At 49.1% G+C, this 23,857-nt stretch overlaps 1 protein-coding gene across 2 annotated transcripts in view; it reads left to right on the forward strand.

The window, feature by feature from the left end:
- Positions 1–339: 339 nt before the first annotated feature.
- The window catches only part of AXIN1 (axin 1), a 71,694-nt gene continuing 48,176 nt past the window's right edge, over positions 340–23,857 (forward strand). The window contains exons 1-2 of one of the 2 annotated variants that reach the window (XM_051780403.1): positions 340–631; positions 2,562–3,533. In XM_051780403.1, the coding sequence (XP_051636363.1) occupies positions 2,656–3,533 (878 nt within the window). In that variant the 5' untranslated portion in view covers positions 340–631; positions 2,562–2,655. Of the gene's footprint in view, positions 632–1,267; positions 2,038–2,561; positions 3,534–23,857 lie in introns of those variants that run through there. The other variant, XM_051780413.1, reaches the window with a different exon arrangement.

The following is a 23,857-nucleotide window of genomic DNA, read 5'->3' on the forward strand; positions in this document are numbered from 1 at the left end:
GTGCCCGCCCAGCCAGAGCTCTGCGGGTCCCCAGCGCCCTGCCCGGCCCCTCGGCCATGTGCCGGGGCTCTGTCCGGAGCCCAGCCCGGCCCCTCGGCCATGTGCCGGGGCTCTGTCCGGAGCCCTGCCCGGCCCCTCGGCCATGTGCCGGGGCTCTGTCCGGAGCCCAGCCCGGCCCCTCGGCCATGTGCTGCGGCTCCCGGGGCCCGAGGCCTCCCCGGGCCGGCACCTCCGTGCGGCTGCAGCGGGTGCGGAGCCCGCAGCCCCCCCGGGCCCCGCGCGTCCCCGCACCGCCTCCCCGGGCCGGGCCGGGCCGGGCCCGCTCCGCCCCGCTCCGGCCGCCGGTCCCGCAGTACCGGGCGGGGGCGCGGGGGGCGCGGCTGAGCCGCCGTGCCGGGCTGGGAGGCAGCGGCGCAGGCGGAGCGGAGCGGGGCTCGGCTGCTGCTGCTGCCGCCGCTGCTGCTGCTGCTCCCGATCGCTCCCCGCCGCCGCCAGCCCGCCCGCGGCCGAGGCCATGGGCGTCCCGAGCCGCCCGCTTTGTGCCGCCGCAGCCCCGCCGGGCCGCCGCTGCCGCTGAGCCGCATGGGCCGGGCCCCGCGCCGCCCCGGGCCGCCGCCGCCGCTCCGCGCGGGTGAGTGAGGCGGCCCCGGCCCAGGCCCTGCGCCGAGGCCGCGCCGAGGCCGCCGCGGGCGGGAGCGCGGGGCCGCGCCGGGGCCGCCGGGCCGGGCTAGGCCGCCCCGGGCGCGGGGGGCGGGCGGGCCGGGAGGGCGAGCGCGGCCGGGGGCGGTGGCGGCGGAGGCGCGGGGAGAGGCGCGGGCCGGGTCCCGCGAAGTTGCCCGGGGGGCGGCGGGGGCCCCGCGCGGCGCCCTGACAGCGGCGGGGCCGCCCCGCAGCGCGCCCGGCCCGGCGGCTGCCGCGGGGCGAACGGGGGGTCCCCGCCGGGAGCCGGGAGGGCGGCTCGGCCGGGCGTCCTCCGGGAGGCTCCGCGGGGCTGCCCCGGCCGGGGCGAGGAGCCAGCGCGGCCCCGGCGCAACAATGCCCGGCGTGGCCGTGGGGCTGCGGGGCCGCTGCCCCGGGGGTCCCCGCCGCCCGGCCGGGGGTCACCGGGGACCTGCGGCGCGGAGGTGGGGGCGAGCCCAGCGCTCGCCTCCAGAAACGGGGTGAAAACCATCCGACCCCCGGCGTGGGGCCGGTGCCCACCGCGTCCCGCGGTGCCAGGGCAGGGGGTTCGTGCGGGGGGGCTCGGACGGCGCTGGCTCATTGCCGTGTTCCACACGGGGCCCAGCCGTCCTCACTGGCAGCCCCTGGGCTCGCTGGGTCGTTTCACGATGGACAGGTGGGCTGTAAGGGCTGGCACGGCATCGTCGGCGGTTCTCGGTTCAGCCGGGATGAGAAAATGGGAGGGAAATGGTATAGCATCCCAAAGACATGTTGCTTGAGGTGGGGTGAGCTTTGAGAGGGAGGGCGAGCTAAAATGTGTCTTTCCTGGTGTGTTTTCACATGCAATTGAGTTAATCCAGCACAAGGAGTATTAATTTGTCAGGCAGCTGGTGCTCTGCAGTACTTGGGGCTTCGGCTGTTCTGTAGGACAAGAATTTTGCTACTGCCTTTAAATGATGAAGTTACCTTGTCGAGCAGCAGAAGTAGCAACCCAGGGATTACCCTTCCCTGCCTTCCTCTTCTTCCCCACACCTCCCATCCTCCATATTGACTCGTTGCTTTTCTTTAAAAACCTCGTACTTGATCGGGTTTCCTTCTCAAGGTGGTTTTCTCATCTTCCTTTGATGACCTGAAATTTTCCCAGGCTCGTAGCGTGCAATTTTGTTGGCGTTAAATGAACCTTTTCTCAACGGCTTGCCTACAAAAAAGCAGTGCCAGAACTGAGCTCCTGTGCTAACATGCCCATCTGAAGCAAGAATGCAGTCCAGATGCCCAAAATATTAGGGTCAGCGATGCATCTGGATTCCCCTAGAGCTAGTCGAGGAGGCGACGCGGCGTATTTCTGAAACGCAGAGATTTGTGAGGAATGTGGCGCTGGTATGTCACTTGAGCGTACGAAAGCCACCTGTGTTTGATTAAGGTGCAGTCCTGCTTCCAGGACTAGCTGGGTATTCTTTCCAAATAATTTTCACAAGCCTTAAATTCCTGTTCGGGGATGAGAATTTCCTAGATTTACAGCAAGATAAAAGCTGTGTTGCCTCAGTATCACCTGGTGCGTGTGCTGTGTGATACCTGAGTATGGATCTCTTGGATGTGGGGACTGCCACATACCAGGGTCTGGTAAAACCACCGGTCTTGGGTAATGGGATTATGTTTTAGAGGAGCATCAGCTGTATCACTGATGCTGAGTTCTGGATGTACGGTTTTGGATGTTCTGTAACTGTCATTTTTAGCCTGTGCCTGGTTCAAGCCCAGTTCTGCGCTCTTGGAAGTCTCCAAGAGCTTTGCTGTTGATTCTGCTGAAAAAAAAGAGGTGTTAGTACAGGAATGGTGCAGTGGTTTGTAATCTTAAAGTGTTTATTTCCAGTGATACTCGCTTATTTTTTTCTCCTCTGTTTCAGCCAAACAAACTTGTTTACCTTGGAGCTACAAATAGTGGTGATTTGAGATTTGAGCTCGTCCCCCGCTGCTCCCGCGCAAGCAAGGACCAGAAAAATGAATATCCAGGGGAAAGGCTTCCCCTTGGACCTCGGAGGAAGCTTCACTGAAGATGCTCCAAGACCACCAGTTCCTGGTGAGGAGGGGGAACTCGTGTCCACGGATCCAAGGCCAGTTAGCCATGGTTTCTACTCCGGTAAAAGTGACGTGGTTAGAAATGAGATGTCCACAGCAACACCGAGGCGCTCCGATTTGGATTTGGGGTACGAGCCCGAGGGGAGTGCTTCGCCAACTCCACCCTACCTGAAGTGGGCCGAGTCGCTGCACTCCTTGCTGGATGATCAAGATGGAATCAACCTCTTCAGGACTTTCCTGAAACAGGAGGACTGTGCAGATCTGCTGGACTTCTGGTTTGCCTGCAGCGGCTTCAGGAAGCTGGAGCCGTGTGTGTCTAACGAGGAAAAAAGACTCAAGCTGGCAAAAGCCATTTACAAAAAATACATCCTCGACAACAATGGCATTGTGTCCCGGCAGATCAAACCAGCCACAAAGAGCTTCATCAAAGACTGTGTCGTGAAACTGCAGATTGACCCCGACATGTTTGACCAGGCCCAAACGGAGATTCAGTGCATGATAGAAGACAATACCTACCCTTTGTTCCTTAAGTCAGATATTTATTTGGAGTACACAAGGACAGGTGGGGAAAGTCCAAAAATTTATAGCGATCCGAGCTCAGGGTCTGGGACAGGTAAAGGACTACCTGGTTATCTGCCGACTCTGAACGAGGACGAGGAGTGGAAGTGTGACCAAGAGGCCGAGCCCGAGGCCAGCCGGGACTCGGCGCCTTCCAGCAGGCTCACGCAGAAGCTGCTCCTGGAGACGGCCACGCAACGCGCGGCCTCGGCTCGGCGCTACAGCGAGGGCAGGGAGTTCAGGTGGGTGAGCGCCGGGGCAGCTCGTGAACGGACTGGGGAGCCACCGTGGGGGTGGTGGGAAGCTTTGGAGGACCAGTGGTGGTGGGGAGCATCCGCATCGGTGCGGGTTGGCGTTGCCGGGTGGTTCGATGGTGTGCAAAGCTTTGTTTGAAAGTAGTCGCAGGTTGTTTTAAAGGTGTCTCTGGCTGTTCCTGTCTGGTTGCGCCAGATCAGCCCTGCAGCACTTTCCTCACCTGGAGGAACTGCTGCTGGATGTGGGCTGGAGGCAGGTAGTGCAGAGCCATGGGCAGCCCCCATGCACAAACAGGCAGCTGAGCCCTTACCTGCACAAGCAGAAGGTCAGTGCTCAGGTACTGTAATGTGGACAGGTACAGCTGGTGGTAACACTGCTCTGTGTAGAAATTGTTGTCATGAGCTTGAAGGAGATCCCTTGGTACCGTGGATGGGAGTTCACAGTGCATTCACAGTGCTCCCTGCTAATGGTACTGCTTTGCAAATGAGATTCTCAGCACTGAATTATAGTGGTGTCAAACACAGAATCCCCAAATCCGGTTAAAACCATTCCCTGCTGCAGCTTTTTTCCCTTCATGAAAGTAATTGGTGTTTTTTTTCAACTAGAGGACTTGCAGTTTTGCAGCCTATTTTTTTTTTCTGGGTCCCCCACCCACTTCCAGCCAACATGGATTTTGAAACTTGCTGAGAGCTCAGTTAAAATTCCAGACAATTAACTTAGCAGGGAGCTCTCTGGGATCAATAAGCGTGTGTGTGTCTAACCCTTGCTGAATCAACAGAACCCGGCCAGAACACATTCCTACTTTCTTTTTTTTTTTCCCCTTTTTTAAAATAAAATCTCCTTGTTTTAAGACCTGCTTAGGCTAAAATCTGACGCTTTGTGAAGATTATGAAATGAAGTAGCTGAAGTGTCCTCTTCAAAGCCTCCTGCCTTATGAAAAGCATTTCTGTGTTTAATCTCCCCCGGCCATCCCTTTAGGCGGGCAGCTGGAAGCGCATCCCGCCCTGCGCGAGGTCTTGGTGCCTTTCAGCTGGCTTGGTTCTTGTTTCCTTACAGATTTTGAGGAGGGTTTGTTACATGTGAAACTCTTTGGGAGGGGGGGAATTAAAAAAAAAAAAAAGAAGGGAATTCACGCGGACTCCCGCTGTTTTAATCAGGAGTCAGAAAAAAAATATCCCGGTGTCTTGGGACTTTCCCATGGAGTTAATAAAAACTTCAGCATGTAGTGAAGTGCATTTTCACTGAGTGGTTGGGTGCTCACCATAAATGAAGGATTAGAAAAGGCTACGACTTAAGTATCTTTTTATTTAAGCAGTAATGGTGTTAATATTGAAAATAACTTACTTGAGAGTCAGCAGTGTTTAGTTTCCTTATTACACCAGGTAGCAAATCCTGCATGCCACAGGATTTTAGCTCCAACTTAAAGGCAAAAAGTGCACTTTACCCCTTACCATTATCTGTGCCAGATTGTAAAATGGTTTAAGGAAGGTGCTGTGAAATAAAAGTGTTTTGGAGTAGAGTTCATTGGTCCTGGGCATTTTCATACCAGATTGGAATAACACAAAACATAAATCTTTACCTGGGGGATGGAGGTCAGAGAAAATGTGTGGCTATTAATTTGTAGAGTCGGACAGCCTGTCATTGTGGCTACTGACACTCTGCTGACCTGTGGGGTAGGGAGGCAAGGAAATGTTTACCATTCTCACCAGAGCAGGAGCACTTCTCAGCTTGGAATAGCTGAAGATAAGGGATTTATTTTATTTTTTAAATGTTGGTCTGTCAGCTCCAGTAGCATCCAGAGCGTCGCCATGGAAGGTGCTGCTGAACTGCATAATCTCTGCCTTTTTTATTCTAAAAACTGCTGAGATACTAATTTATGAGGTGATTGTTCCTCTTTGTGCAAGACCTTGTGGTTGAATTAACCTTCTTCTCGGATGTTGTATAGCAATAGTTGCCTTGAATAAGCTCATTTTTAAGCTGTAGCTTCTCTATCCTGCAGACTTCTTGTTCATTTACTTTCTCACCTGAGGAACTGTGCTGGAAGCTGGTGGAGCTGCTTGCAGCAGGAAGTGATGGTTGTGTGCAGCATTTTAAAAGCTGGGTCCCAATTTATTTTGAAAATTTCCACAAACCTCCTTTTTTTTTTTTTGGCATATGTGTGGAAGAATTTCTCATTTCTGTTCTTTGGGGAATGTTGAAATAAGCTGTTTTGCATTATATCTCAGGGCCTGTTTAATCTTCCCAAGACTGAACTTCTATTCCTTGGCTTCCATGGAAACCCTAAATAAAGAGGAATCTAAGCAAATGCAGTAGAAGTATTTCCCTGTTAGCAAATGAGCATCTTGAATCAGCTCCAAATTTTATTTTTTTTTTGCAGCAGCAGAAAGTTCATAAATCTTGATGCAGTAGCTCTGCTCTCGGGAGAGCAAATGCAAAAAAATTCCTCAAAGGGCAGAAAGAGAGCCCGTGATTAGGGTTGGGTGTTCCGAAGGTGTGCAGACGTGCAGGCACATTTGGGAACATCCCGAAGCCAAAAGCATCGCCGTTACCCACTGTGTTTTTGTGCGCGTCGGAAAAGGCCAATAGTCATTATGGTTCGGCTCCTGCAAATTAATTGGACATTGGTTATGGATCAGTGAACTTCAAAGAGAGTAACCCCCGAAGATCTCGGGCATTAACTCGCAGCTTCCGAAAGTGACACTAACGTGGTTGTGAGGGCGGCTCAGTCGTTCATTAACCTTCTTCCGACACGCCGGGCCAGCGTTCCTCGGAGCTGCAGAGCAGAAATTAAACCTGTGCCTGACAACTGCCCCGCAGCCTGGGTTTTGACTGCTCCAGGGAAACACACACATCTTAAAGAGTTGGAAATTGGGTGTTTTGTGGTGAAGGGTTGTGTCTTTTGTTGGGGTGGGTTTCTTCTGCTGTCTCTTTAACTCTGCGTGGGAAGGCGCTCCCCTCCCACTCCCAAATTATTGGAGAGCAGCTCTCACAGCCATTGCCTTTGCTTTCTTCCCCTGGTGGGAAGTGAGAAGAGCATATGGTGTTACCTGCCAGCAGCTCTGTCTCCATCTCTCCTGAAAACAAAGAAAACTGGGAGATTTGAGTTAGTTCTGCCAGTTGTTTTGGGTTTTGACCCATTTCATGAAGCACACGATGCGTTGAAAAGGAAACCTGGGTGATGGTGATGAGAGGACACAGTGATGGGTGAAGTCTCCAGTTGCTTGGTTTTGAAGAGTGTTGTGGTCGAGCTGCTGGGCACGGACGGAGAAATTTCTCAACGGGGTCTTTGATATACACAGGGGGTTGGTTTTTTTAAAGGAAGCTGGCTCCAAGCTCTGATTTCCACAGTGCTGAGCTGACTAAGCTCACGGCATTTCACAAGTGTTGGTGGTTCAAATGGGAAGGGTGGGTGATGTGGTTCTCCACCAGGCCGGTAGAAATCACCAGGAGAGCCCTTGTGCCTGTGCCCACGCACTGGCAGCCTCTCCGGACACGTGGGAGGGCAGCTCTCCCCAAAACACACAGCCAGCACTTCTTCATAACAGAGTATGAAGAGGAGGGCAGCGGAGAAGAGCTGATGGAGCTTTAGAGGGACGTGACAACCTCTGATGTGGGAGGATGCAGCGACAAACACAGCCAGAGAGGATCGGTGTAGGCTGGCTCAGGGATCTCCCCATGGCTTAGGCAGCATAAACGGTCCAGCGGTCAGAAGCTGGGGCTGCATCAGGAAGGAGCTGGCTGAAGTTTAGCTGGCAGCCCTAATTTTGAGGTTGGCTGCTTCGTTCATAATTAAATATTAAATTGCACACCTCTGACTCAAGACCGTGTGGTGAAGGAATTGTCGTTAATTGTACCGACCGGTTGGAAAACCGGGGATGCAAAACCAGGAATGCTGGTGCAGGAGCAGTCACGTTTAGAAAGTTTAAAGATGTGTTAATGGTCTTACTGATGCTTCTTTTAACTGGAGAGGCAGCGCGTGCATCTTGGAGTTAGGCTGTTGGAGCTCGTTTGCAGGGAAAAAGCATCTTCGGAATGTTAGACCCATATGCAAAGGCAGGAAGAAAAGTTTTGGATGCTTATCTTGAATTAAAATTGCTGGGCCTAGAGTATTATTTGTCATCAGTACAGCTCTATTTGGAATCCATGTAGAGCAGTGGCTATTTCCAATTTTAAAGAAAATAAGTTGCAGAAGAATAGTTTGGGTTCTGCATTGTTCTTGGAGAAATCAGTGAGTCCAGCAAGGAGGGGGTCTGATGCCAATAGCTCTAAGTGGTAATTTAGTGGCTGGGGCACTGTAAGATATACAGGACAGAGACTGATGGTGGTTTTGCACAGAAGTTAAGCCAGCTTTTTAAAATATGTTGTTAAGCTGATGAAACTTCTGTGTGGAAGTGCTTACATTACATTAACAGTGTAAAGTATTTATACTGACGGTTGCCAAGTTTTAAAATGGATTTTATTTGAAGAAGAATACCTTTTGTGCCCATAGCTTTGCCTCCACACAAATCAAGATGAAGAAGTGGTGTGTTTGTTGGTTGGTTATGGATCAGTGCTTTGGCTTCTTTTTAAAGACAGGTAGTTAAGCTTTTAGCACTCTCATTTGATAAATGAATAGTGTTTTCTCCCCTCCTCCAGCAAACAAAACCTTGTTTTGTTGTGATTTTTATTTGAGTTACAGAATATTTCCTCTTAAAAGCACAGAAGGGGGATTATATCCCCCTCCTTTTGGTGCTGGGGGGATTCAGGTTGGACATGGGGGAAAAAAGTCTTGGGAGCATGATGCAGTCCAGGAACACATCACCAGAGGGGAGGGAATCTCTGTCCTTAGAAGGCTGAGTGGGTTGGACTGAGCCACGGCCTGACTGGTCCAGTGCTGGCGATGGTCCTGTTTTGTTGTGCACTTAACAATGATGGCACAGATCATGAAATACTGTATTTTGAGTCTGACTGGTTTGGGCTCTGCCCGGTTTCAGAAAGAATTGGGTGCTAAAAGGCTGAGTGGGAGCTGAACCGCTCCCAGGCCGCTGAGAAGTGCACCCAGGAGGTGGGAACACCTTGGGTTTGATCTGCCGTTCAACTTGGCTTTATGTTTTAAGAGTTTCTTTGTTGTTACTATAATGGACTAATCCCTTGAATAATTAGTTGCCATTGGACGTTTTAAAAATGACTGCCTCTTGGATGTTTTCCTTTAATAGTCTGTTGGATCCTGGATTTATTAACTGTTGAGACAGACTGTGAAATCCTGTTATGCCAGACTTTCTTGGTGGAAAAGGGACTGAGAAGGGTGTAGGGGTGCTGGGGAAACACACGCTGGCCCCATGTGAGGGTAGAGCTGTTGACTTCTCCGCCTTCCCAAGCCATGCAAGAAGTCCTTGTTGCCCACTGGGCTGGGTCACTGGCTGCCACAGCGTGTTGAGGCCGTGGGTCATCCCTAAATCTGGGGCTTCAGAAGGTACTACAAGAAGTTCAGCACTGTGGCTGCATGGTGCAAGGCCAGTCATGCCATCACCACCTGTTTGAAATAAATCATGGACCTGATTTTATTAAAACTGATGGAAAAGCCTGGTTTCAGAAGCGACTGTCTGTAGTGAAGAAACTGCTGTGTTTAAAAAAAAATCAGAAGAGAGGTGCTGATATCCTAAATCAGTTCCTGGATATATCATTGGATTATTAGGCTCATCCTTAAATCCATTAAGCAAATTACAGTTAATCAGTCAAATAAAAGAAGAAAGATCTTTTGCGAGGCCCCGTCTTTTGAGCCGTGCAGAAGCTGTAGTAATATTTTAATTTTCCATCTGTCAGTGAATGTATTCAGTCACTTTGCTTCCTTATGTGGAGGATTTGAAATTAGAAACTGAGGTTAATTATCTGCATTAAATGAAATATGTGAAGACCACAAAAGCAAAAACCTTCACGATTTGGTATGGTCTGTTAAGCCAGGCAGGCTTCCTTCAGAAGGAGAGGGGTTATTTTTCCCCGGTTTTGTTCCGATTGAAGGGTTTTAGTCACAGTAATTGAAATGATTAAAAAGTCAAATTGCTGGTGAATATAATTCTGAGCATCTCTCTGAAAAGATTTGACACTTGGTGGAGAGCAGGGGTTTGCTCAGCCTGGCCTTGCTGGGCCGCGTGGAGCCGCTCGTGTTGTGCCATCCCGGCGTGGGTGAGGCCGGGTGACCTTGGTGCCACCTTACCCACCTCTTCCATGGCGGTGGGATGGCCGAGCTCTGCTGCAGGGTTAGTGGACGTGATTTGGAAGTGGAACGGTACCAGATGAGAGCTACACTTTTGAGCTTATCAGATACAAAGTATGTCTGACACCACCCATCCTAATGCCAGAAATCAGCTAATTAATGCCTGCTTCACTTGGAAGTGCAGCTTCGGACTATGCGAAGATGACACACTTGGAAATACAAATTCCCACAGCAGTCAACTGGGTTTGAGGTGATTTGTGTGTTAAAAGGCTCATTTTTTCCCCCCCATTTTGCAGTACACAGGTGGCTCAGGTGTGAGCTGCTCTGGGGGCTGCAGCGCCCGTCTCTGCTTGTGGGGGGCAAAGCTGCCCCTGCCTTCACTGGTGTAGCCCTGAATGCCCAGCTCAGGCAACTCCAGGAAAGGTCTGACTCTTCTGGACGCTCCTCTCGTTCTCCTCGTGTATGCCAGAGCGAGCTGCTTCGCCTGAAGTCACGCTCAGAAATTAAATTGTAGCAGGTCACACTTGCCTGTAAAAGCAAAACCATCGCTACTCGTAGCCCTGGTCTGGATCCCTCACTGTTGTAAGGCAGTGATGAATTTAAGTAGAACCGTTGCAGTTTTAAGTCAGATTATCCGAATTCTATAAAACCCACGTGGAAATTGGATTTTATCTTTGAAGACTCCAGAGTACCCTTCTGTGGTAAGACCTGGAGTTTTTTGGTCCCCTGGCTCCCGAGATACAACCTGTCCTTAAAGTATCAGCTTTTTGAAGGTCTTCATCTGATCTAAGTAGCTAATAGATGAAGAGCTTTCATCTATCCTGATGAAAAGCAGTGGAGGGAGGGAAAGCTATAGCTAGAGGAAAAAACCTCTTTGAAATACCCCAGTGAGACCTACTGGTTAGCAGCAGGGCCTCATGTTAGTCCTTGGATCTCCAGAGCTAATGACCCGAACCTACTGGGTTTTATCTGTCAGCCCTCCAACTCCCACGTATTCCCTGTCCTGTTATAGACCAGAAAGTCAGTCCCCTCCCTCTCTCCATCTTCACTGTCCTGTTTTTTCCTGGGAGTTTAGTTTTCTGACCTTTATATCCAGCATGTGTTCAGAGAAATCCTTGTGCTGGAAGGAGGAGAGCAGTAGGCTTGGGGAGGTGGGATTGCCTTTTTTTCAAACATTTCATATTTAGGGTGGGTTAGCTCTGCTGGAAAACCATACCTTTAGTGTTTAACAGGTTTACCCTTTTCAGTCATAAATTTGGTCCTTTTCTTGGCTGGTAATCAGCCTCCTGGACTGGGTGAGATTTATCTGAAAGACCTCTGTGGGACTGATTGTTTGGTAGTCAAGGATCAGAGAAGCTGTGGCTGCCCCATCCCCGAAGTGTCCAAGGCCAGGTTGGACAGGGCTTGGATCAACCTGTTGTGGTAGAAGGTGTCCCTGCCCATGGCAGGGGATTGCAACAAGCTAAGCTTTAAGGTCCCTTCCAATCTCAGACCATTCTGTGAATCTATGACCTCTCCAAGCTTTCACAAGCAAAGTATGAATCAGAGCCAAGTTGCTGGAGAGCTTCTGGAAATTACAGGTAGGATCTGTGGAGAGAGGTGTGGGGCCTCAGTATCCAGCTGTAGCTACTGCATTTGATTAACTTTGTCCTGGCCCTGTTCCGTGCCAGCAAAAGCTGTAAAACCATTTGGCACCAGACATGCAAATGAGAGCTGGGATGAAGCGACTGTTACCCTCGAGGATACCAAAAGAGGAGTCAACAAACAGAAATTATTCTATTAGCAGGGGCAAAGTTCACAGGTTAACCATCGTGTCAAATCAATGAAATACAGCCTTGATCTCCTGCACAAGGCCTTTATTGTGTATAAATAAGAGTGCCCGGGCAAAGACAGCAAGTTCTTCCACTGTAACATTTGCAGTGTGCTGGAGAAAGGGAAGCTCTGTACAGATGGTGCATGAAATGCCTTCTTCAGACAGAGGCATCATTCCTGCTTCAAAAGATTGTAAAACATGACCTTGGAACCTTCTTGCTCTCCTTATGGCCCTACTCAGATTGGGTTTCCAAGGGCATGTATTTTTTATTTGTTTAATAAAATTTGAGGTCTTTGGCTAAGAAGTCTGGTCTTTGTACTTTTAATTCAGTCCATGTGACTGTCATAACATTTATTTCTTAGGAAATGAAAAATGTTCCATCTGTCTTGAGCAAAGCCACAGAAGGAAGTGGTTGGGTAGGCTGGCAACCTCAGGTGTGTGCAGCATGTGTCTTCTGCTGATCCACTGCTGAATGAAGACCATCACCACAAGTCCTTTGTTGCTTGGTCCATGGCTGTACCAGGAAAAGAACGGCAGAAGCCACCTTCTTTGTTGTGGAAATACTGATATTTAATGTGTCTCTGAACATCTGCACTTCCAGGGGAACTTGGCTTTCCTCTCTTGGGAAAAGCTACTTTGAAGAGGCTCCTTGAGCCTCTTCTCCTCAAGGCAGGCCAGTGCTGGCAGAACGAGATGGAAATGGGCAGCAAAGGATGTGTGGATGTGTCACTGCAGTGTAGGATTTGTCACGTTGTAAAACAGTGCAGCAGTTTTCCCCTCCGGATATATCCAGTGAAGTTTGTGACCCAGGGGGATTTGAGTGCTGGGGAAATCGGCCCAGCTGGAGGATTTGAGAAGGCAGAGCATCCTCCTGTTCCCTCGAGGATTGGGCCTTCCCCAGATGGGGCTGGCACAGCCTGCTAAAACTGATCCATAAACCTTCCTCCTGAAGAGAGGAAACTTTCCAAATGGGCATGGGAAAAACTTTCCTTTGGTAATCCTGGAGATAACAGGTCACACAGCTTCACCCAGTGATTCTTGCACAATAACTTGTGGTCAGGCTGAAGTGTCTATTTTAGAAAGGCATCCAAGTGATGGGAGGGAGGTCATGCAGCATTTTTGTTATCTCTTCCCGTGGTTAGTTACTCACTGTTCCCAGTGTGTTTCTTACTGCTCGCTGCAGTTTTTTCCAGCTTCTGTTTCTAGCTGCTGGATTTTGGTGTGTTTTTGCTCGCTTTGGAGGCTCTAAATACCTCTGCACGTTTGAAAAAAGCCCTGCTGAATGGGTGTGAATGTTCTCCTTAAGTGGCAGCAGCTTTGTTATGGAAGGCCCTTTGGTTTTATTAGACTTTTCAACCCTCCGGTCGACTGTTAAACAAGCTGGAGCTTGTCATGGTTGACAAACCTTCACTCTGGTCTCAGACCTAACCTACCAGTTTAAAGGCAGTATTTCTTTTGTGTGCAGGTTTCTGGGTGGGGACCATCGGGCTTCGAAGGGAAATTTAACTTGCGGCCTCTCTTTCCCCCCCTCCCCACCTCAAATAAATTAAGTTTTGTACTAACCGTTCTGTCACTTCCAAAGGCCAAAAGGAAATGTCAGCCTTTAGGTTTTCTGCTACCTGAGGTACTCGGCTGCACACTGAGAGTGCAAGTAGGTGGGAATGTGTAATTACATTATAAACAAAACAGCTGCACGATCAGTGTCAGCAGCTGAAGATAAAATGTAGGAAGTTTTTTCAGGTGATTCATCCATAATTATTTAAAAACATGTTGAATTTATTCTTGAGCTTTGGAGGAGAATTCTTGCAAGGCTGGCGTTTGCCGCCCATGATGTTTATACACCTGAGTAAATGCCTGTCTCAGCAGTTTGTCGGTGTTGAGTGCTCCAGATCTAAATCCCTTCAAAGGTAAACCCAGCACACCTTTGTCTCTGCTGCCCTTCCTGTCTCCAGAGCTTTCACTGATGAGGTGGAATCAGTTGTAGCAGTGGCTGGCACTAGGACGGGCTGGGAGACAAGGCTCACACCATTGTAATAACTGTTCGATGCAGATTTATTCTGTGTAGGCTTAGGTGATGGCAAAGGCTGGATGACACAGTCTGATGGGACTGGTGGAGAGGTGGTGGGGGAGCAGCTTTGTGTGCCCCCAGCCGTGACAGCCAGGCTGTGGGCTGCATCTGCTCCCCTCTTGTTACATCCTTCCAGCAGTACCTGTTGTATGGATTGTAGGGCTCCAGGGAAGAAGGGAGAGAAGTTCCTTTGGACTGTCCCTCTCAGATGCAGCAGGCTGGCCACACCTGGTTTTAGGGGTGCTGGAAGTCATGGTGCTTTTCCTGTAGTCATGTCATTGCAGGTGCTGGTGCTTTCTGCCCAGCTGGGCAAAACCGAGTATTTTTCTTTTGGGGAGAGGGGCATTTGTCACGTGCTTCTCTCTCCATGATTGCCAAGAAGTCGGAAGTGTGCTGCCCTGAGCTGGCTGGAAGCTGCTGGGGGCTGTTGTTGTTGTTTTTATGCTAAGCCAGCACTCTGCCCAGATAACATCCACGCAGGGCAGGGCTCGTGCCCGCATGGCCGGGAGGGCACCGGCACCCACAGCAACCAACGCCTTGCCGTTTCACAAGGTTCAGGGAGCCTTTTCCTCCAGCAAGAGGCACAGCACGGGTGCCTGCTCCACCACAGCAGAGCAGGGGAAGGGTCTCTGAGACCAGCAGCTTGACTTGTGTCTCTGCTCCAGACATTAGCAGGGCACCCTCGGTCCCTGGGACACTTCACCGCTCCAGCTGCACTGCTCCATCACGCTGCTTGCTGGAGGAGATGAGCAAATTTGAGGAAGGCACAGACTCCAGTGCTTGTTCTCACCCCTCTCCTGCCGAGCCCTGCTGCCAGCAGCTCCAGCTTTAGCTCCAGGAGGCTTTTCTGCTCCTGCAGCGTTTGCAGAAAAGTCAGCTGGCCCCATGTTGGTCTGTCTCCTTGACAGTCATCCACGTCTCCTCTCCTTGAGACCTGACTGTCCCTTCCAAGTATCATAGGCTTGGGCACTCCCTGCCTGGGAGAGGTGGCTTGTTGGAGCTGTAGCAAACGAGCTGGTATCCCACTGGTTTTATGGTGAAAATGCTGACCCTGCAGTGCCTGCCCGCAGCTCTTCCACGTGCTCAGAAGGGTAGATGCATCCTACAGCTCACTGGATTTGCCTTCCCAGTGGTAGGATACACTTGGGAGGCAGCAGTTGCTTGGGCTCAGCGAGGTCATCTGGGTTTTTGGTCCCTGATGGTGACGCCCTGAGTCAGCTCGGTGTGAATTGCTGCCTTTCTCACCTCCTGTAGTTCCTTTGTCCAGAGCCATCAACCACACTGCCAGCAGCCAAGCTAAGAGCAACCCTTTTTCTTTGTTAATTACTGCCTGTGGCTTGGCACCAGCAGTGTCAGAAACCCTCCCAGGTAGCCCATCTTGGGCTGTGGACTTGGGTGTAGTATGTTGCCTCAGGTGGTATGGAGTGGCATCATCCTCTCACTTCCCAGCTTTGGAAATCATCCTGGAAACCTGAGCTGAAGAAAGAGGGTGGGACTGGAGCCAAACCTCTCGTTCCAGATGGGACAGTAGTGGCAGGAACACCTATTGTCCACAAAGGTGTTGCCAAGCCACAGAAGGCAATTAGCAGGCAAGAAAAATGTGGTTCCTTTAAAATTTGAATTTTAAAAACGGTTTTTCTTTTTAAATTGAATGAACACACATTGATATGCCAAGTAGGCAAAAATCCGGGTTGTAAGAAAATCTGAAATTATCTAACCAGTGTAGTTAGTGACTCAATAAACCAGGTAAACAGAAGTATATTCAGTCCTGAGTGATAGCTGAGCGTGAACAGGATGTATAACACTGGGTTACTCTGCCTTTGGCACAGAGGACAAGGAAAACAGTCCTGGACTATGGCTGGGAGGTCTCTTTCTAACCATAGTGTTACCAAACCAGTTATGGTGGAGGTAAAGGCTTCAAAATAATTTTTTCCTTATTTTTAGGGTCACCTGATAGTGTTGCAGATGTAAACTTTGTACTAAACAGTCAACCTCTTTGTGCCTTAGAAAGGTGTTCACAAGCTCTCCCTTTCCTACAGGGGACCCTTCTGCACCAGGCCCCCTCCATGGTTTATGTTTGTGCTGGGCTGCTGCCTGTCCCAGGCTCTTCAAAGCACATTGTCAGCTTTCCTTGCATTAATCCTTCCTTCTTGCTCTTCCCATGGTCCCTATGGTGCAAGATCAGAAAAGGCTGTTTCAGTGTCTGGCCATAGCTAATCAGGATTTTACCTCTCTCACATGATTTCTTAAAATACTCTTGCTCTCAGTAAGGACCTGAGCTGTGGCCACCTTACCTGGTGTTGACACTTCAGGCTGGAGGTTGAACTACTCTGCTCCTCCAAAGGTCCTTTCCAACCAACACCTCTGTGATTTTAGTCCTTAATTAATTGCCAAGCGGATCCTCAGGGACTTCATCAGCTTTTATACAGCAACAAGCCCTCCAGAAATTCATGTGCTCATATGGTTGAAGTAATGTCACTAACAGCTGGACTGGTGGCCAGGAGACAGGGAGACTGTAAAGAATTGTGAAATACAATAGGAGAGCTCTGCTCTGAGGTGAAACTCCAGTTCCAGCAACCCAAGGCATATAACTAAGGAAAAGCATTTTCCCCTCTCCCCCCAAAAAAGGGAGGGATGAAATTGCTGTACTCCATCAGCCACTACACTGGATCACGTCCTTGTCCATCTCTCCTCTTCTGCTCCTTTCAGGGTGCTTTTAAACCTCCTGTCTAAAAGATTGAGCTTTAGAAATGAAAAAGGCATGTTTCCTGTGCTCTCAGTCATTTAGTGATTTTTAATTTGCTGCTTGATCCTCTTGTATTGACTGTGTGCAAGCTACAGCATTGGCTTGCAAATAAAGCAGGTGACTCAAATGACTGTTCCTTTAAAAACTATAGGGTTTAAATCAAATTATGCACTATTAAAATCAAGGATGTTTTTCAAATAACAGAAATAGAAGGAGTAGGTATTTTGTGGGTTTGTTTAGATTTGGCATGCATGCATGCTCCCATTTTTTTAAATACCTGAGCTAAAATGTGTTGTCCTGGCAGTGAATTTCTCTTTGCACTAAGGTGTCCAGAGTCCTGCATCTCACCTTCGAGGCCAGTGGAGGTGGAAATGGGTGAGGACCTGCTTTTAGAAATCATCAGTGATACATTCCGGGAACCCCTGCGGTATTTTTCAGAACCGAGTTTGAAGGTTTTGAGCACAGATAGGGAAATATGTCATCTGTGTAAATTGCTCTAAATTACCTGCAATTTGTTGGGAGTTGCCATTTTTAAGTACTTATTGCAACTCTAGATATTTGAGGAAGCTTTTGATTATCCTGCGCTTGTAAAATGTAATTGGCTATTTCTTAATTGTTGTCCTCTGTGAAGTGTAATTACCTGTAATGTAGAGCTTTTTATTTGTCAATGCCGCGAACAGGAAATCAAGAGTGTCTGATTGAGATAAGTTTAGGGACTCCACCATGACTTGTAATTGCATCAGGTGACCTGTTTGTACTGAGACCGGTCTCTCCTGTAAAGTCCTTGAGGCCTTCAAAGAATCTAGAAACCTTAAATATTGCCTTCATGTGCAGAAGTCTGGCTTGTACTTTCCTAAAACTCTTTTCAGACAGCTGCTGTCTTCTTAACAAGTTAGTGGCATCTCTTTTTTCAGTCATATTGCATCAAGTTTCAGGAGGAATAGGCTGATTTAGAATTAATTGCTTAAATGCAGTTAATCAAAAGACATTGTAGAGCTTGCTGACGTTCATGAATACCGTAGAGAAGTCAGTTAATTAAAGCTTAGCAACCTGGAGGAAGCCAGTAGAGACAGAAAATCCCAATTCTCGTTGGTGTGTGGTGGTCCCTGGGAATCCCAATTCTCCTTGCTGTGTGATGATCCCTGGGAATTCCAGTTCTTGTGGGTGTGTGGTGGTCCCTGGGAATCCCAGTTCTCCTTGGTGTGTGATGGTACTTGGATGTAGAGAATAGGATCATACTGAACTTGGATCTGCTGCAGACTAAAAGTATCTCTTATCCCAGTCTGACATCTCTGCACAGGGAGTTGGTCCTCATGTCCCATCAGCTTCTCAGCCACCCTTGACCCAACCATACTGGCACTCCTCTAGGACCAGAGCATGTGTGGGAAGGTCTGGAATGCTGAGGTGACTTGACTAAGGGGGTATGTTGCATGGCCAAGGTCTAAACTCATGTCTCATTGGGTCTGTTGTGCTCAGTCGTGCTGAAACTTTTGCTGTTGTCATCTTCCCAAGATGCACGTATCCTTGGTGGGACATTAAACTTACTACTTAATTGAGCTTAGATATTACCAGATAATTCTGTGTGGTTCTGGTTGGGTTTTGTGTTTTACAGCAGCAATAGAAGTGTCAGGCCGGGTATGTTCACCTCTCTACCTCCACCCAGGCTTGGCTGAGCTGACCTTGGGATGGATGGAGGAAGATGTAACAGAGATTGGCATGGCCAGTCTGGGGCTTTACATTCTGTGTCAGGGGTGGAGAGACACAAAGGGAAAATGAAAAGCCCTCTAACTGCCCACTTCAGCCCTGGGAGGTGCTGTGCCGAGGCAGGCTGGTTTCTGAACAGCTCTGCTTCCATACCTGGGTTTTCCAGAGCTTTTGTGTACGTGTGTTTTCCTTACACGCAGTCTGTGGGTTTCAGTATCCTCCTCACTGTGCCTTTGGAGCATGACTTAGAAGCAAAAACCACTTGAGCGTGTCCTCCAGGAGCTCCTGGCCAGTTCTGCAGCAGCACAAGCTTTCTTTGGAGGAACCTCCTCAAAACAAAACCTCAGAATAAAACCCCTCTTCTTGCTAAAGTAACTCTCCGCAAACATGGAATTATTCAGTTTTATTTTTGCCCTTTTGATGGCGAACCGGTGCCGAACAGTTCTCAGGGAAAGGGGTGAGTCAGCTCGCCCAACAGTGACTCTATTGATAGATGGAAGGAGTGGCACTGAAGTCTGTCTAGTCATTGTTGGTGCTTGGCTGGAGCGCCAGGGGCTCCGAGGGCAGGCTCAAACACCTCTCGCCAGCCCTGGGAGATCAAACACTATGAGTCAAGCCACAGAAAGTCATGATAGGGCCCAAATTAATTAAACTTCTTTTTTTTTTTTTTTTTTTTTTGGAACCCTGTTCTGGGAATGGGAAGGAAAGGACACACACGCACCAGGGTGTGTGGGACCCACCAGCTCATGTGTCATTGCAAGCTGACTTTTCTTGTGCCTCCCAAGCTGCTCTAATGGAAACTCTGCCTAGTCCCTGCTCTGCTTTGGAGCGATGGGATCTGCCAACTTTCTCCTCTCTTGATAGCCTCTCATTTCTCAGCTCTCTGTGTAAGGCCATGAGGCAGAGCTGGAAAATAAACACTGAGCACCAACACACCACTCTTAGGTATCCCGACTTCTGGTTATTTTTCGATTCAAAACGCACACAAGCCAGGAAATGTTTTAAGAGAGGCTTTAATTAGTTTTATTTTTTTGTGTCATTTTGGTCAAGGTGGGAGAGGCAGGAGATGGCCAGATGGTGGGAAGTGCAGCTGTGCTTCAAACCCACCTACTCCTTTCCCCGGAGTTTTCCCATCTCCTTTCCCAAGCATGTCTTGCTGTCAAAGGTGGGGAACCACATCCATGAAACCCACAGCTTCCAAGAGAACTTCACCTATTAACCAAACCTTAAAGGTTATGGGCAAGAAGGAGCCCATATCCTATTGATGTCCCAGGTATCTCATGCTGTGCCTTGAGTTGGTACCATCCTGTGGGCAACAGAGGGTCAAAATGGACACCAACAGCCTCAGAACTTCACTTTGGGCTACTAAATGCAAGTGCCACACACTTTGATACCTCAGGCCACGCTGCCCCAAGCTCTCTTCAGGTGCTCTGAACACGCAGTGTTCGCCTCCCATCTCACAGGCACCAGGAGCAGGCCAATTTTCAGCATAACGCACAATCTCAACTATTTTATTGCTTAATTTAGGCCATAAAGTCCCTTTGATGTGTTGTGTAATGCAACGTTCATTCTGAAAAAGTGGGTGGAGTAGCTTTATGGTATTATAAAAATAAATAAAATGCCTGGCAGGATTTTGAAACCACATGGTCATTCCTCCTCTCTCTGCAGATAAGTTGATTGTTGAGAGAGAAATCTTGCTTAATATCTAACTTTGGGTGATTTATTTCTCCAGAGTCCTTTCATCTCCAGCATGTATTGGGTTATCTGTGACTTCTAATCTGATTGTTTTAAGCGTGATCAAAGAAACCAAGAGAATGCACTTTATTTTCCCACTGTATGAACAGAATGCTGTTTGTACAGTGCATTACATCACCTGTTCCTGCTGCTCCTGAGTCCTGCACCAAATGGCTGCAGTATAAATAGAAAACAGAATGGACTTGTAGGGGGTGATGAAATTTGTTCCACTTGCCGAGTAAAACAGAGTTAACGAGCGATTTCTTCATGCCCAACTTTACCTCAGCACACAACAACACGGGCTGAAAATGTTTAAAATAACTCACTCCTGTGGGGTATGGAGCTGGCATTCGTGCTGAAAATCCAGGGGAGATGGCGGGCAGGGAGACTGCCGTCCTTGAAATTGCTGGGATTCTTTCCAGGCTATGCAAAGAAGGAGTTGGGCCTTTCATGGTGTGGTTCTAGCTGGGATGGTCCCCAGGCAGGGTCTGTGGGGAGAGGTGGTCACTGTCCTTGCCCAGGCTTGGTGCTGTAGGATCCCTGCACACGGAGGGCTTTGCCATCCCAAAGAAACCCCTCTGTGGAAAGCAGCTTGCTTTTGAAAGGTCTGTGGGAGGAGAGCACAGGCACCCACCTGGCTGCTGCTCCAAATGCAAACTGTGCATTTCTGGGGGACCAGTGCTAAGGAGCAGCTCTGCTCACATGGAGGCTCTGGAGATGGGCCTGGGAGCTGCATTGGCTTGATCCTAAAAATCCCAAATTCAAGAGAAGATGTTTATTTTCTGACGTGTCTAAATGTTCACCACCACATAACCTCAGTGCCTCGTGGAGGACAGCTGTCCTCTCTGCAGCTTTGCCATGTCTTTCCCCACTAACCTCTCTCGGCCTCTTCGGGAGCACTAAGCAGCATTTTTACTGCAATTATCTAATTGATTAACGTATTTAACTTGGAACATTTGTTCTCAACCTGTGTTTGACTTTCAGTTTCTTGCTTCTCTTGTAGACCAGGAGGGTAATCTGAGGGCTTGGAAGTTTCCTTGCTAGCTTTTCCAAGCTGTAGCTGTTGGCCCTAAAAAAAAAAAAATCGAAATTTAAAAAAAGCACCCATCCCCTTACTGACCTTGCCTTGACACACCTACAGCCCTCATGAAAATCCCACCCTGGGTAAATAGCTCACGTTTTTATTCAGAGGAGAACTGCCCTGCATCAAAGGGTCAGGGAAATCATTTGGGAGATAAGGGGGTGTTTTATCTTAAGCAATTAGTCCTTAGCACTGGGTTGTTTTTTAAATTTTCCTATTGATTTGGAAGCTGTTCTTGTGCAGCGTGTGGTCACTGTAGGAGTACTGAACTTGAAAAAATGCTTAAAACTTGTGTCCTGCCACCGTGTTTGATGGGAAGCAGAAAGCCAGGGGCATTTCTGATGTGCCATTCCAGCAGGATGAGCTTAGGGCCACTATCTCCCCATCAGCCTTGGGGTGGTGATCGTCTGATACACATCAAGGTTTTGCCCATCCATCACTGAGCTGCCCATGGTTTTCTCTGTTTGTAGGCCCGGGGTTGAAGGAGCAGGAAGGAAGCAGGGAGAGGATGGAAGCATGGAGATTTCCCTTGGGATGTTGTCCTGGCTGAGTCAGGGCCATCTGGATGGCCTTGGCAGTGCCAACTGCTCGGCACGACTGGGTCTCCTCCTTGCTGCGGCCACCGCTGCGATGGGGAATTGTCCTTCTCCAAGCAAACCAAGCCACTTTGCAGCTTCTTCCTAGTGAATTATAGGAACATTACCTTGTCATTGCATCAGCAGGGGATTGGCCAAATCTTTCCCAGTTTCCCTGTGGGGAATGACTGCACAGTTACCTGGCCTTGCCCTGCCCATGGGTCTGTCACCTCTGACCGAAGCAGCGATGCCGAGCTCGCTTTCTGCAGTGGTGTGTTCCTTGCCTCAAGGTCACACTGCAAAGGTTCTCATTTATTGTTTGCACAGTGGTGGTATTTGGAGATCCTTGCTTGCTCGGCTTGGTAGTGGAAATGTTAGGACTTGTGTCAGAATGGGTGATTTTCCAGCCCTCAAGGAACAGCATCTTCCTTGGTGACATTTCAGCTTTTCTTTGGTGTGGCTGGGTGGTGGGCAGGGATGTCCCTCAGCAGCAGCTGGGAAGCTCCTGTGTCTCTGAGCCTTTGTGGGGGACAGGGACTGAATTCTAAGGTCCAAACTGATGAAATGATGAGCTGAGATCTCCTTATGGCTCTTTCATTGCTGCTGTTGCAGATCTAAGAGGTGTCAGATTGGACTCTTTGAGTTGATAGACAGAGATGTGTGCTGAAACAAAACTTGTCTACTTGAATTCACCAGTTGGAATATCAGGTTTAATCTCTGTAGTGCTCCTTCTGCAACAGAAATCTGTAGTTCAGTGTGATACACTACTAGATTTTTTTTTCCTCAACTGCCTTATGCAAAAGAACTTAAGGAGTAGCTTCAAACTCCTTCAAACTCCAGAGGTGTGAATTACAGCTGATGTAATTAATTTGTGTTTGTGGACCTGGCCCCCTGCAGTCTAGTGGAGCTAGGCTGGCACTTAAGGAGAACAAAAATCTAATCTTGGAGAAGATTAGGAATTCTATGACAAAGGTTAAGCCAGGGCGATGCTGCCTTATCATTTGTACTGGTGTCCTGTGGCAAATCTGTAATTTAAGCTAGGAACAAACAGTAAGGCTGGCTTTTCCTAAACCAGCAGCATCTCTGCTCACCTACCTTGTTGTTTTGCAAAGCACAGGTCTTAATAAATGGTTAGGCATAAAACCAGACCAAGGCATCTCCAGATCCTGAAGGCACTGCGGGGGTGCCCATCGCAAGGACAGCCAGAGCCGGAGCCTGCTGCGTGACTTCTGAAGTCTCTCCTTCCCAAGCCCATCTCCAGGCTGCCCCAGCTCTTTTCATCCCTCTCACCCTGGGGTGAGTGAGCAGCACAAATACCATGAATCGAGTGGGCAGTGCAAGGAGAGCTGGAGATGAGCTGGGAGGGAGGCAGACGGGCCAGCAGGCAGCTCCGAACGGGGAAGCCAACCCTGCCTTTCCTGCAGGCTCCCTTGGCGTGCTGAGCCCCAGCCCAGCACACTTCCAGCCAGCATGTCATGGCAAGCTTCCCCAAGCAGCAGTTTCCACTTTTCCTCTTTGGTGTCTATTGTTTTGTTATTTGGGGAACTGGAATCCATGATCGAATTTGAAACGTGGTTAGCATTAGCCGCTGACGCAACGGGGTGGGGTTTTTTCCCTTTCAGAGCACATCTTCCTGAGCACATCTTCCCCTGGACAACTCGAGGGGTGCACAGCTCTCCTCTGACCCACACACTTGGGCAGTGTTCAGTGCTGAAAGACAATCCCATTTAGTCTCAGGAGAGCTACAAAGTACTGGTTTGGGCTAAATCAGGCGAATAGTCACTTGGTCACAAGTGAGTTTCCAAAAGGAGGAGGCTGACTGAGTGCTGCTGGTTTAGATTTAGTCATTTAATGAACAGCATCAGGAATAGGTTACATTCTCCATTATTTTGATTTTAATCTAATGTGTTAATAACGTGAGTCTCTTCGGATGAACATGTATTTCCAAGTTGCTCTAAGTATTTGCTAGTGCAGTAAGTTGAAGACATATGTGAAAGAAAGGGCCATCTGATGAACTGCTATTGTTCTCTTAATTCAACCCACCCCATTTGGGCCACTCTGCATGAATGGCTTTGTGTTGGCTAATAAAATCATGCTATGTTCCCTGCAACACATGTTCTGCATGTCCCAGCTAGTCAGCAGCAGTAAAACCTTATTTTTATAGGTCTATAATGTTACTTTTTCGACTGTGGCTTCTTTTTAGAGACAGCAGCCAGTGAGCATGTGTACCTCCTCACCTGAAGGGTGGTGTGGTAGCAGCCATTGGAAGAGAAATGGAAATGTGCTCCTTGAACTGCATCCTCTTCTCCCCAAAATGTTTGGAGGAGCCTGAGTTGCTTCTCAGACTGTCTCAGGGAGGGTCCAAGAGTGGCTGCAGGCTTCACAGCCCTTTTATCT

Source organism: Manacus candei, unplaced genomic scaffold (genome assembly GCF_025592945.1).
Source record: "Manacus candei isolate 608988 ecotype Guabito, Panama unplaced genomic scaffold, ASM2559294v1 h1tg000002l, whole genome shotgun sequence".
Classification (NCBI taxonomy): Eukaryota; Metazoa; Chordata; class Aves; order Passeriformes; family Pipridae; genus Manacus; species Manacus candei.